Consider the following 15,528-nt stretch of genomic DNA (forward strand, 5'->3'; position numbering starts at 1 on the left):
AGTAAAAACATCAACAACATCAACGTAAATCCCTATCAGCGTTTGCATTGACCGTAGTAGTTTTTGAGATCGTGTGTGAACTGAGGAAAACCCACGCACCCTGTCGGAGTGAACCCGTGCTAGTGAACTCGCGGTACCGGAGGGAATAGTGTTTCGGTTTCGGTGCTTCTGTTCCGCCGCTGGTTTGCGAACCCAATTTCCCTGAGAGATCTCCAACAGCCGAGATGGCCTTTCGGAGGGCCAGTTACTGTTGTCTGGCGCTGCTGCTGCTGCTGTATTTAGCCGCCGCCCTAGCCGCCGGAACGACGACCGGAGGGCCCCAGCCACAGGCATCCCGTGGCCGCTCCAGCAACCCATCACCAAGGTTGCCCCGCACCAGTGCCAGCCAGCTGTCCGCACAGAACAATACCACCACGGCGCGTGGTTCGACCTCGAGAAATCTGACCAGCAGTGCCGCCACCTCTTCCCAGGCAGCTCAAAGCCGGGGTAACTACAGAACAAGGTAGGTGCAAAGTTACAAACTTGCCATGTTTTTGCTATTTTTTGTTTTAATTTCATCCCAGAACGAACGATACGCATAAGATGCGAATTATGAAGTAAACATTCTTCGTCCATTCCGCGAACTAATCTCTCACTGTGACGAATGTTGATAAGTTTTTTGTTTTATGTTGGAATTTCCGCAATTTGGTACCGGTCTGTGGTAGTCTCCCGGTTCTGAATCACCTTGAAGCACCGCAGCACCGCTATTCTATTCAAAAAGGCCAGCACTAATCAGTATTGTTTTGTTAATATATTAAGACTGGCGGGTGTGTGAAGATAATAATGCCAATCATGGTAGTGATTGAGATTTCAAATGGCAAAACAAAAAGCCAAAACATGAGAATGAATTAATTCTTAATAGGATATTGTGTTCAGTGTGTTTCTTTTTTTGTGTTTTTTTGTTTCACCATGAAGTTATTATTAGATGGTAAACTTCTATTGAGTTGTTTGGAGGAGGATTCTATGCGAACAGTAAAACGCTTCAGGTGGTTTAATAATTTTAGTACAAAATGTCTATTTTACCTTGGTTTTAGTACTGTAGAAGGCATTATTAACATGAAAAGTTTTGTTTAAAGATTTTGGTTTCGTACATTGAAATTCATGATGCTAAATGAATCCTTTACTCGAATTAATTATCTTATTCGAATTAAATAATAATTTACTCGAATTAAAATCTAATATTATATATATAATATAATATAAGATCCTTGAACCTTTGTTACAGGTTACACATTTTGAATGTGACTTATCTATTCAGTTTTATTGTGAACTTATGCTTAATTGCATTGAATTTTGCAGAATATTGCACAAAACGTGGAACAAGTTACTCTTTACGTTTCAGTTGGGAATCCTCTTTCTGCACTACACAGTGCAAGAAAATTGTGCCGGAATGCAAGTGTGCACCAGCTTATCCACGCAGTGCAAATTGCGTTTAATTACCCTCGACAAGTGTCCAGGTGTTAAATGTATGGACCCGCCGAACAAAAGCCTCACAAAGCACGGAAACCGCCACCCCAACCTTCAGAGGAAACGGGAAAGGAATGCGCAGAATGGCAGTACAGCGCGTGTGGGGCTGTGTGTTTGGCCGATCATCTTCAAATTTGTTTCCATAGGTCAAAGTTAATCCTACCGCGAGTCGTCATATCAGACGACGAATCGATTGGATGCCAACAACCATATACGAATCGGCAAAACCCCGCATCGCTTTGCTCGATAGATCACAGCATTTTTCGTCGCTTTTGCCGGTAGCCGTGCGGCGCTTAACTGGTTTGCTGCGCTCTCGCAGGGGGCTGGAGCATTAATCGGTCAGCGCAGCAGGTTGCTGTCGCTTCTTCAGCCCGACTAGAGAAACTTGTCAAAGGGGATGGTGTTAAGGCAAGCAAAAAACAAAAAATCAATGAAGGGTAAAATACCGGCCGCCACGTTCCACGTTCGGTGCAGTCCACTGGCGGTGCGTACGGTAAACCGAGCTGTGTGCCGAGCTTATTTCGCCATCACTCAAATTAATGACACTTACCTAAGTCCTTTGCGCAGTTCCTGACTCGGGGTTAAGAGGCAGCAGGGAGACTGTTCATTCAACAACAACAAAAAAAAAGAAACAAAACACACACATGCGAACGACGTGTGCGTTTGTCTTTTCGCCAAATTAATTAATTGCAGAAAACGGTCGCTCGAAAACCCACAAAATGGAGAAGTCAGATAAAAAATAAAACACATTTACATACACACAAATGCGGTGCAAATTTGTGGCACGCATAAGGGAGCTACGGCCACTCGCGGTATACTGATGGGAATAAAAAAAAACACACACACCGCTCACGGTTGATTTTGACCTCCGGTCCGGCCGGGTGGCATGCGGCCAAAACAGGTTGCGGTGATTTAGGAGGCATTTAGGAATTGTTGCAAAGCCGAAATTTGGCAGTGACGTTATTTTTTATGTTCCATTTTCGCTTAGTTAGCGAAATCCAATGACCTTTCGCCGGACAGACGCAGAAGATATGCAGACAGAGCTGGAGGCACGGCTGTACGCAATCGTGCAATAAGTGTCATCGCTTAACACTCGTTGAAGTCTTTTGTTTTTCTTTCCTGCTATGTTCTTTATTCCCACGGTCGTCGGCACCTCTCTTTAACATAAACTTTTAAGAATCTTATTTTAATATAAGGAACAGCTTTTTTAAAGTGGTTAAGGAAATCTGAAGACGTAGTACACTTGAGGCAGTTTTAAATTGTCCATTTCTCCACTTTCTTTGGAGCCATTTTTTTTTTTCAAAACACAAATCAATTTAAGCTCAAATCGAGAAATCGAAATCAATCACACACGCGCATAGCCAGCGCGGTACATGATTATGGCACTTTCTTCCTGGTGGCACTTTACTCAAACCACTCGAAGCATTTGCCGCTGGGAGGCTCACGATGCCACCGTGCACAGATATGGTAACGAAACCAGCTAGATAAAAACAAACGGACGGTTTCCCAAAAGCGGTTGTCTATCATGAAACGGGCTTTACGATCATGAAACGATACGATAGCGATCAACAAACCCGTTGACAATCTCCATCGATTCCGACCGTTTGTGCCTCCATCGAAGCAGTTTTTTTTTGTTAGATGTATGGGAACGAGTGTTAGCCACGCGTGCGCCCCCCATCCAGTTGGTAGTTCGGAGGGAAAGAGCCCGATGGTTAGCTATTGCGTGAACGCATAAACATTTCTCCAAACTTCAGCCAAGCACCAAGCAACAACCTGACATCACACGCTCTATTTGGGCTTTTGGTAAATGATAAATTTGCTGCCATGGCTCCCTCCTGTTCGTTGAGCCCGGTTTTATCTTCTTCTTGCACACGTATCTTCTCGGGGGCGGCCCGGTGGCATGATGGTAGCGGCGTCGGTCTTCACACGAACGGACCGGACCAAAACCCCTTGCGGACCAATCCTCCGTAGTAAGGACTGACTATTCGGCTACGTGGTAAAATAAGTCTAGTGAGTCGTTACGCCAAAAAAAGAGTGAGAGAGAGATGCCTTCTCGGACACATCAAAACCCCTCACATTATACTTTGCTACGATTGGGGGGTTATTTTATTATTAAAAATCTCACGTATTTTTTTTAAATTTTTTAAACCGAAATCCTGTAGGTATATCATCATCATTCATCAAGATCACCATCACCGCCATCATCGACATCATGATCAATATCACGAACGATTCCGTCTTGGGAGTGTTTTTTTTTGGCACATCACAAAAAACATTCACCCGAAGAAAGAGCAACGTTTGATATTTGATGAACTCTCATCAAACTGTACATGGCTCGAAAAGTCTTATGGGCCGATGCTACTTATCGCTAGATGCTTGAGTTCCTTGGATTAGGATGGGTTTTGAGGTGCCGCGGAAAAAAAGAAGACAGTGAAAAGAAAAACTGTGCCATAGGTTGAAGTTCGCGATGCAGAGCTGAACGACGCAATATTTTGAACTTGTTTTGTTTCGTATTCTTTTTTGCTTTTCACGAAACCAATGTCGATGTTGTGTAATATTTTCTTTCCTTCTACATATACTGTTGGTACAATTTTCGCACCTTTCACATCAAAAACATTTTATTAAATAATAGAGTTAAAAGACGTACATTTCCTTTCGCTGCAGTTGCTTAGCTCTCATCAGACATCCGCTCCCAATATCCGAAGCGCGTAATAAATCTCCACGTCACAGTATCTCCCGAGCAGCCCAACATGTAGAACCGCCACACTGTCGAACCCCTTTCGGGCCGGCTTTCATCCGGACGGATTCGATTGTATCTGAACGGTGCCCCTCCGCGAAGGTTACCGGTGTTCGGGTGGAAACTAGACGTCCTTGTCGAAGCCGTCGCTGGTCGCATGTGTCGTTACACGGTACACATGCCCGTAATGAATGCCGTCGGCACCGCCTACTCTGTTTCCAGGTCGATTTAGCCGGGTACAGCATGTTCTTCCACGTTGCCTCGCGCTGATCGTTGGGGTCACCGGAGCTGGATCGTGTTTCTAGAACTTCCGAAAACATTCTCCATCCGCACGGTGTGCGGTTGCTGGGTGGATAATTGTATAATCGTGGTTAATGCATTTGGTTGTCACTACTTCGTTCGAGGTGATCCAGTTTCTTCCAAAAATCGCACATTGGATAAGGAGTCAAGTGTTACTTTCAATTCGCCTTTCAGAACATCCTGCGGTAATCCTTTCTGGAGATCACTGGAGGCAACATGTTTTGTAAATCCTTCTCAGCTTCGTAATGCATGTGGTCGGATGTGTTCAAGGATGGAGTAAGATCTAGATATCAGCTCCATCAGCTTGTAACGCTTCCTTTCACTTTTGTGCAGGCGCGTATGTTGTTCTTTATTTTCCATTTCATTATCAACAGTTCTTTCGATGATTGCTAGTGTTTGTTTTTCATTAACGTGCCCGTTAATATGTTTTCTGTTCGCTAGCTAAGCTGCCTTTACTACGTAAAACAAAACGCTTCCTATATCTGCCCACTACCCTAACCTTGACCTATCAAACCGGCTGTTTCATCCGTTTTTCTTTCTAAGCAGATCATCATCACCTGGGAAGCTTGTTTGTTTTGAAGCATTTTGATGGTATTGGATCAATCGGAAATCACGCTGTGCTCGGTTCGCTTGACCAAATGTCTCGAGCGGAATGTAAATGAGCCACACGCCAATTGGGTGATGGTTGCGGAAAAGGGAAAACAAAATTTGACGCTCATCGTAAAATCCCCTTTCGAACCAAAGAACGCGTCAGGCAAGGAATGAAATCCAGATCGGCCTATAACTTAAAGCTTCTAATTGTAGCGACCACACCGCGCACACTCGTCCCAGCGCCGGGGCAGCTGCGTCAATGCCCAAATAAAATAAAGTCATCGGAGCGAGGGGAACGGGTTTGATAGAATGTTAAAACTCTTTCTCATCCGATTCTATCACCATTTTCGCTTCGAAACTGCTCACAGCTACTTCTCCTACACTGTAGGTATTCGGATAGTGTCTGCGATCGAAATTCAATCGGAATTTTCCGATTCGGTGAACTTGGACGCTAGCAATGGATGCATCGAACGAACCGTGAAGCTATTATCGCCAAATTTGCTCACCATGTCGTGGGTGGTTTGAACTTTATGTTACCGAATTTTGTTATTTTTTTACCGGGGAGCAGTAAAACAATGAAAATCAATTTCACAAACGCCACCGCACAATATTGGATGGGTGAGCTGATTCCGAGAAATTTATGAGTTTAAAAAACCACTTTTTGTTATGTAGCTCCCAAAATATTCATTAAGCACTTAGGAACAACAACTGCTTACCAATGTAAGGAAAACATATCAAAAGAAAATAATAATCTGAGAGTTACAATTAATTATAAAGGATTACTCAGAAATGTTCACATACCTATGGGAACCAAAAGGGTAAGAGAGAAATATAAGTTTAGTTACGATTTAATAATATGTAAAAAGTATGTAATCATGAATTAACTGTATTTACCTTCCATATTAAGCAACCTCAATGCCAAAACAAAATCATACAAATCGCACAACATGTTGTCGCTCCGTTTTGGTGTTAGTGATCACTGGTACGGGTCACAATTTGGTGTACGCATTGGGGATCGCGATGAGCCTCTGTAGCTAGAAATGGATGAATCCATGAGTTGGATCATTCAACGATTTTTTTTTATCGATGCCAGCCGGTTTTTTCCACCTTTTTTTTTTGGCTTTTCAAAATGTTAATCTAATACAGCTGACGATGATCGTGGCGAGCAGTGCCGGGGCCGGTGCAGAAACCATGGTACACACGCAGAACGCCGTGGGGTGGAAAAACAAACCATGAACTTTGCGTACGATCGCACCGTGGTAGTGGTCAACGACCATGCTCGTACGAATATGTTTGATTAGATTCCCCACCACAACAGCAGAGCGTCTGCCGAGAAACGTAAAGAGCCACCGGAGTATGTTATGCTTTTTTGGGTGGAAGTGTGAATGTATTTGTCTCTTTAATTTGGCACCATCGAAACGAAGCATTTGAGTAGAAAAATCGACCACTTTGTATCGGTATGGGTTTTGTAGTTATGGAAGTTTTAGCGAATAATCGAATGGTGTCAGGTGAATTCGGTATCGATTAAGCTGATTGATAGTAGTGATTTCATAACATTTCCCATTCAGCTCTGGAACCGTTAATGGAACATGACAAGGCATACATGAAATCCAGATTCCTGTGAATGAGACGGCACGGTTCTTAGGTTTCGAAAACCGACTCTTTCCTTTGATTGGTTCTTAAATTACAATTAGCAATGATTTTAATTAAGAAACCTGTTTAGTGCATTTAATTAGCATGTAAATGAAAAAAAAAAATGCAAATGCGTGTTGTACCACCATTTTTTTATTATAAAGTCCGAAACATAAACTCCTTCATGAAAACCCTTTATGTTGTAAGATCTGATTGCGCTGAGGAGAGGCTGTAGTTTGGTTGAAGTTTGAATGTGGCACTTTTTCCGAAAAAAACCCAATTACCAATGAATGATGAAATGTTATAACACGATAGGGTTAACAAATCTTGAGATCTAAAAGGCTTTTAGCAAAACTTTAAAGCTCCATTATAGCTACAATTGCAGGAAATGGAGCTGTATGTAAAAGCACAATGTAATCGTATCTGTTCGCAATGTAACCGGGTTTTTAAGGTCGAAGCAACGTCTCTATTGCTTCATTTGTAGGGCAAGCAAATAAGCAAGAAGAGGTAGAGAAATTGGAAGTTTCTGCGATGTGTTGCAACGAGACTGCAGCGAAAGATGCATTGTGCAAATACAATAATATGCTCGCATTGGAAATTAAAAGTACATAACAGAATGAATACGATGACTCTCTGATCCTGTCCATTGGTGCTTGTTCAATATTATATATATATATTAAAAAAATATGCCTAATTGAGACTTCAAAAAATGATATAAACACCGTTTTAAATGAGCTGTGATCTCATATTTACTGCATAAATGGAATTGGTTTTTATTCCATACCGTTTTGCATTGGAAAAACCCGTCGTGAAAAAAACAAAGCTAGATAAACAGAAGAAATCAAAAAAAGAAAACGAGAAGGAGGACCGTGAAGCTGCGGGCAATCAACAGCTCACCCATTAAATGGAACAATTCGCTTCCACGAGCGAAAACCGTGATTCACGAGTGGGATGCACGATTAGATCGCTAATGATCGGCATGCAGTGTGGCTTTAGGTTCCTTTTGCTTTCGGATGCAACACAAACGGAAGGAGCACAGCGCCAGCAATCCATCGAAAAACGATCACGGTGGCATCAAAGCGTTACAATCGCAGCGTCTCGCGCAGCTGCGAGATCCGGAAGATGTGAGGCCAGATAAACCAATAGAACGGATAGCAGCTCGCTCGGATGGCTGCTGAAGCCCACGGGGCACTGCAGTACCGCGCAAACACAATCTTACCCCATTTCCGTGCAACGTTTCGCCAAAGTTGCCCAAGCGGCAGGAAGCTACGGCGTCAATTGTTTTGTGCAATTGTGCGCAGCTGTGATTTGCTGTTTTGGGGGAGGTTTTCTATTGGAATCATATTTTCGTCTCTAGATCGTAACTTCCTTTGCCCAAAATACAATGAAAGGAAGCGCGGCCACAATTTGGTTGCAGCGAGTATTAATCGATGAGCACACCACGTAATGGCCCCCTTGACACATTGCCGTCTGAGTTCTAAACACAAGCCGCTGTTGATTGTGTGTGCGGTACATTCTGCGGTGTCTTCATTCGATGCTCATTTAGGTAATCTCTAAACACGAAGTTCATCTTGGCAACTTCCTTTGGAGCGAGATATCTTTGAAGGGTATGCTTTAGCACTTATCGCTGTATGGGAAGTGTTAACTTTGGTGTGCAAAGCAACAGCTAAGGAAGAAGTTGCGGGCGGTACTTGGTTTCACGCAATCGTGCCAAGATAATGAGGAGATGATGATGATGATGATGATGCTCGTCAGACCCTTCGTACGTCAAACCCCATCACTCAAATCGTTCCAATGCTCGTAGGCCATGATTTATGGGTACGCAAGCTAAACCCATGAATCAGACCTAGAAGTTCCTGGGAACCGAGATCTGAGATGAGGACATCTAACGTGGTACATGCCTGAACTACAGTACCTGGTGGAATGAAATACAGGATTAAGGTCACCGTGGGACAACCGTCGGTTTCGTTGGACAGTCCCAATCGTTGAGAACCTGCAAAAGATTGAGTACAAATCGCATTAACTCGCGCGACCTCTCGAGTGTTCGTTGGACGGGCGGTTCTGACGATAATCCCAATCATGAATTAATGCGCACTCGGGTACCTCCGAGTAGTACCCTATGGCACACGCACGTATGCAAACAAACTCGCGCCACTCTACACACTCTCTACCAACTGGTTGATTGTGTTCACCAGAACCAAGCACCCGTGGGTCTATCAAGGTCGCTGCATAAATCACGGCGAAACGATCCCGGTTCGAACGCAGCGGAACTGGCCAAGTTCTGCCAATTGGCCGGAGAGCGGGCACGGTATTTGCGGGATCGTTTTGCATGCCGATTGTTGTCGTCTAAACGATTTGTTGTCTATTAGAAAGATATATTTCGTTAATGGCAGGAACCGACGGTGACATTGACAATGGGGTTCCTTGTATGGGCATGGCACAGAGCGGATTGTCATGCGATCAGTAGCGTATATATACACCTGATGGATCGTTATGTTTTGCTGACACTTTGCGCCGGCTATGTCCCTAAAATGGCGCGACCTTTTTGTTGGTTTGTCTCGGCTCTTTAGCAGCACACAAAAAAAAGGCGACCGAAAGGTTAATCAAACACCCTTAGGCTACGTTATGGTTAACGCATTGGATGTGATGTACTTAAAATAAGTCGATCTATTTCGCAATTCCATTTTGTAACATTTGTACGTTTCATTGAGTTTTCCGTCACCTCTATTTAAACGTCATACAGTGTGTGATCTTCATCCTTAGACACACAACGACGTGATTTTACGACGTGGCTTGGGTGGTGTAACACAGCATGATCAACAGCATGCCGACGACCGACAGAGTAGCTCCAGCTCATTTAGTGATCATCAGATGCGACGACGCACATCCACTCAGGGTAACGACGATGATGACTTGTCGGCACTAGTTTCCCTATGCTGCTATGACCCAAGTCTTCACTTATAAACAATAACTAATGACGATGGGGTCAGAAAGCTCATCATCTCGTTGCGTTTATAACCACTCAACTAAACAACTGCTCAACTGCTAAACTAATGTTGCATGGGAAAATGAAGGAAGCATACAGCTTAATTCTACTCCACACTCCCATACGGAAAAGACGATGCTACTGACGGTTATGCAACACTGTTCGGTGCAAGTTAAACTGTATTAACAGGTACTTTCTTTGAATTCCACACAAAACAGCTGAGAATACGATAGACAATTTACTACCTCGACTGCACATTTATCACCATTTTGCATGGATCGGGCGAAAGTGAGTTTCATTTCAGGGCATCATGCAGTCTCAGTTCCAAACACTACACCTCGTGCATTGCCAGCTCAGATTTATGCTCTACACGATTTGTTACCTCCAATGCAACCGTTGCAGGTTATCAACGACGCGGTTAATGCTATTGATTGTGCCGTGACGTCGTGGAGCAGTTGGCGAAAGCTTTGTAGTTCTAGCGCTACAATCATGCTCGTTCCAATGGCCGGAAAGCCACCTTGCACCTTGCAACTCGGCGGACATCAATCTTTGCCGTGGCATTATTTATGGACGCGACCCTTGATGATGGTCGCTGATATCTGGCGCAAGTCTTGGGCCGGGGCGGCATTGCAAAGAACGCGAAACAAGTATCCGAAATGCCGATGGTCGAAAGCCTAGCAAACCGTTGAATGTTTTGCAGTAATCCCGTTTCGGTCACATAAATCTGACGTGAGTATCGAAATCTGATCGCACTCGAGTAAGATCGCACAATCGCACCGGCAAGAGCGATCTCGCAACAGATTACGTCCCAGGGCCCGCGACTAGTAGCAAACATGGTGGCAAACAGCGAATGCTTACCATCATGCCACCATGCTCTCTGCCACCCCCGGGTCGCTGGACGTTAAATGTGTAACCGATTTGCTGGGATGTTTTCGCGTTCTGTCTTTTTTTCCCCTTCTTTTTCTCCTATTTCGAGCGACCTCCAAGATCGATGGCTAACCGTTGTGGCAGGTGTGGTTTTGCCGAGCGGAGAGTGAAAATTGGCAGGTCCCTGCGAGTTGAATCTATGATTAATGCTTGTCAAATGTTGGTAACCCGGCGGCACCTGCACCAAAGAGACCCCTTTACTACCATTTGCTCCATTTTTCAACCTACAAATCAGAATGTACGAACCGGTCAGATCCGTCCCGTTTCGCGGCGAATCCAATGGCAGCGGTGGTCGTTTTCTTAGGCGCGTAGTCTTGCAGACGTAGCAGGCATGTTGGTGGAGAACGAGCCCCCAGCTCGTACCCATCTTATGGCGGTTTGGAGCAGGAAACCGTCTGTTAATCAAGGCACGGACCTCAAACTGGTTCAATCGGCAACACGCGCCATTGGGTCACGCCGCGGTTCCCCGCCGCGCGCTCCCGGTTCAGCAACACCCAACGCGTTCTACCGACTTTGGGACAAAAGCTGGAAATTGCAAACACGTCGTTATGCAATCGGAGCGCGATCGGGCGTTGATCATATGGGAAGTCTCCGCGGGCAGCATGTGCCACCATCGCTCACCATTCTGCAAAAGACTGTACCCAATTGATTTGTGAAGGCTTCTGCAACCTGCTGCGGATGGTGATGGCCAATGTGTGTGTGTTGTGCGCTAGAGGCAGTAGCCATGTACGGGGCCGGGCTTATGAATTTTCCAACCACCCGGGGGACACTTGGTTGAGAAAACTAATCGATTTATCACTTCGCCATTTGTCGCTGGCGAATCAATATCTCGTGCAATGTATGCGCCGCGTTGCGAATAAGACACAGTCGTACGAATCCGTATCGAAGCGTTTGATAACTCTCGCTGATACTTTTTCTATCTTTTACCCTATCTTTCCTAGTTTGTCGATCACCTAACCTGCAAAACAGTCCTTAGAAGGCCAGGGGGACCACAGTGGTCGAAATTCCATTTTAGCGCCAATGCTTTACCGTTCAAGAGATAACAGTTTTGTTGCACGCCGCGTGGAATTGATTTTCATACACTTTTGTAGTACATTTGTCACACATTCTCTTTCCAATCAAACCACGATTCAATCAAACGTATCCAGTATGGCGTCATCGGTCTTGGTCAATTTGTTCCAACCATGTTCTCGACATGCATACATGCATTCCACATGAGTATGTATGTTTTTTTTTGGGTTGTGATAGCTCATAAACACCGCTACAATGTTAAGAAATCTGATAAATTAATTATATTGCGTAGAATCAATGATCATTGATGCATTTATCTCATTTATTGAGCATTCGTCCAAGCTGTTGTACACATTTACAACATGAAAAATGATAATTATGCAACCAAAAAAATCTATGTAACATATATTCAATTGTTTGCAAGCTCACCAAATAATGCCATCAGACATTTGGATTCAAGACTGTTTCTTGAAGTTTAAAAACTTCGTTACCTTACTATTCATTTACTTTAGTAGATTTTCCTTTTACCATATTAATTCAATACTTTAGTCAACATTACAAGAAACACGAATGGCAATTAGAATGGTTTAGCGGCGCTGACCATCATCACATCCTTGCTCTATTGATCCGCTCTTCGGAACGGTCTTAGACACAAAGGGCGACACAAAAAATGATTGTCCGAGAAGTAGGTGGACGTAAGAGATGGACGAAAATCCTTGGCTTTTCCATATGGTATCGAAGCTGTGTAGTGCTTTAAAAGCATTTACTCGCTTATGTCCGCTGTCAGCGAACAGTAGAAGTTATTCTCGATCAGACAATCGCTACCAATTTGATCGAAACTCAAATGTCGCCCGAAAGGTTATTCAACTGCACCCGCTCACTGTGCGTTTGAATTTGAATGGATGGCTGGAAAAGGACAGAATGGGTAAAGAAGGGCCATTCCAGTTCTATGTTTTATGTTGGCTTATGAAAGTGTTTTGTTTTTTTGCAAATGTTGCAAGAGACGTCAGTTAATTTATCGTTTATTATGTTTAAAAGGTACCAGAAGCTGGACTACAGGTTTGTTCACCGACCACGCTGTACCGCTTCCGTAATGTCCTAGATCTTCAAAACATGCCGGCAAGTTGTGCATAGAAATATAGCAATTTGAATATATTATTTCTTCACGGGGCACGGTCAGTAGGTCGTCACAGGCAGCAAGGAGATGCCTTCTGACCATTAACCCAGTGCGGCGAAACTCCAGGGCATCCATCCAGGCGTAGAAAGATGAAAATGCACTGATAGCAGCGATTAAAAGTGTGCTGACAAAAACAATATGTTTTGAACATCGACTTGTAGCACACATTTCTCAGCACCATGGCGATCGGGGATGAAGATACACTGCATGCATTTATCGTATTCGCTAACGTTGAACCTTCTTCCTCACAGACATAATCGAGAGAGAAAACTTGTTTTGTTGATCACGAGTTGGGCGCACGGATGGCAACCTTGAAAGCGAAAGTGGCCCATGCACCGTGAGCGTTCGTAGCCCTTTCGGGTGTTGATTGGAATGCCTTTCGTGGCGATTAATTTTGACAAAAAAAAAAACACACACAAACCCCTCAAAATGCATTCCTTGTTGAAATTTGATCAAAATCTAACACAGTTCCCGGGTGGTAAACCCACCATTTTAAAGACGCGAGTCTTCGGGTGCGAACGACGACACACCCACGGGTACGGTCGGGCAGCATGCGGATGCCCTCTATTTTATCGCCCTCAATGGCCCCACGGGTCGTTGCCACAAATCCCCCAAGTTCACACGTAATCAGTCGATGCCGAGCTTCACTCGTTCGATCTCGGTCACCGGCAGCCGGTCGGTACGGTCGGTCTATCGGTCACGTCGGCCGCATCGCAGACGAACGCAGACAATCGGCCGATTTTCCGCGGGGCGCGAGATGGCTGAATTCGATGGCGAAAACCCCCTCGAGGGAAGGCCGTTTGCCGCACATCAATCGAGCGGATCGACGTTCGATTTACGGATTCGGTGGATTGAATTCCTCCAATCGTGTGTTGGGTAATGCCGAAACGATACCCGCAAAACAAACGACTGCGTTTATGGAGAAGAAAAATAAGCGACGAACCCGCTGGAGCGTTGTGGTTGTGGTTCGAAATTCAGGTCGGCTGAGACGGCTGAATGTTTTGTAGAGAATTTTATGCTGAAGCGTTTTTCTGGCGTTCATATTATAAACAAAACAATTTTAATCAACGCTTTTATAAAAAGTTCTGAAAGGTCTAGATTATAAAATTCATGCACCTTTTTTAGAGGTCTGCCCGTATTTGAAATTTTGTTCTCATTTTTCCTTTAAACCAAATCGTGTTACAGTACAAATCGTGTTCAATAGCGGCACATTTATCTTTCCACATCATGCGCCCTTGCATCGGAGAGAGACCAAATCAAGCTCCCTTTGCCAAGCAGCCAAGAATCCGAAATGGAAAGTGTCCTTCGTGAGAACTCTTGCTTTAATACGGTGCGGCCAAATTATGGTGCCAAAAAATCGAAATCACCCTACATTCAAAAACTAGTTCCATTAACCGAGTGTCAAAGCTGCAAAACAATCACTGTGGCGTGTGGTTAACCGTAAGCGAGAAGGTTCGCCGCAACACCGAAACGGACCATCACGGCACGGACACAGCGATGATAACGGTGAATCGTGAGTGACGGATAATTTTGTGCCCTGGCCAAGGAATACGTGTTCCATTTTTTGGCATCGTTTCGGTGAGCGTAAGATTCCTGTGGATCGAACGCTTTTCCCGTTCATTCCGCTCGCCTACCGGAGTGTGCCAATAGGACAGGGCAGGTGCAATTAAAATTAATTAATGCATAACAGTATCACGAAGGACATCGCACGGACAACTTACTATCAAGGAGATTTTTTTAACCAAATTTTATTTCACTATTGAGCCAACACGTGGAGTGAAATGTGGAGTATTGCAAATTGGATCTCCACACGCTCCGGGGATAGTGGGGATAAAATTGGTCTAGATGAGATGCACTCACAAGTTTTACGAGCAATGCAGTTAAATTATGACCGATCTGTGGAGATAGTATAACGTCTGCGGCACAGCTGTCCGATGATCGAGTTTTTTTTTATGTTTCCCGCACCTTACGCCAAAAATGTCTACGGCGATGGATACGGGTACAGCTTTACAATCCATCACCATTAAGAACGGTATAGAGTGCCCGGGGCCGTTGATAATTGGTGAAACAAAGCCAAAGCGTTCTCTCACTTCGGTGTGTATCAAAGCGTCTGATTGTTACAGTCGCGATCAGGTGCACGGGCAACGAACGCCACCGCTGCTGACCTTGAGTGGATGAAATCACTCAATCCCGCGCGCCAGATAGCGGTCGATCGAAATGAAACGGAACCACCTTTCCCTAGAGCAGGATACTTATTTTTTGCCTCTACCTCCATACGATGGATACTAATTTACAGCACGCCAAACAAAGCTACAATCAGGGTGGGATCGATGGTAGTCAGATTCAGGTGCAGATCCGATACATAATTCGTTCCAGCGACCAGCGAACAAAGTATCACCGAAAAAAAAACAACAGAATACGATCGAGACAAAGCGATTCGCACGTTCGTCTATATTTGTTCTGCGTTTTCGGAGTCGGTCTGCAACTGTTCAATTTTGGACGGGAAAAGGCGTTGGCCATGGCGTTTCTTAGCCGGAGCAATGTGGAGGTTAAAAATGCACTCCAAAATTACCACCATCTGCTCCATTCAAAGTGTCCGTTTCACGCTGTCGATGCAGCATCCAATTAAGGACGTCATTGATGGTTTCCATTTGAGTGGGG

The 15,528-nt window shown here is 44.5% G+C and overlaps 1 protein-coding gene across 1 annotated transcript in view; it reads left to right on the forward strand.

The window, feature by feature from the left end:
• The first annotated feature begins 224 nt into the window (after positions 1 to 224).
• Positions 225 to 15,528, forward strand: part of LOC128304264 (serine-rich adhesin for platelets) — a 76,423-nt gene continuing 61,119 nt past the window's right edge. The window contains exon 1 of the mRNA XM_053041423.1: positions 225 to 502. Coding sequence (XP_052897383.1) covers positions 225 to 502 — 278 coding nt within the window. The remainder of the gene's footprint in view (positions 503 to 15,528) is intronic.

The sequence above is a fragment of the Anopheles moucheti genome, chromosome 3 (assembly GCF_943734755.1).
Source record: "Anopheles moucheti chromosome 3, idAnoMoucSN_F20_07, whole genome shotgun sequence".
Lineage (NCBI taxonomy): Eukaryota > Metazoa > Arthropoda > Insecta > Diptera > Culicidae > Anopheles > Anopheles moucheti.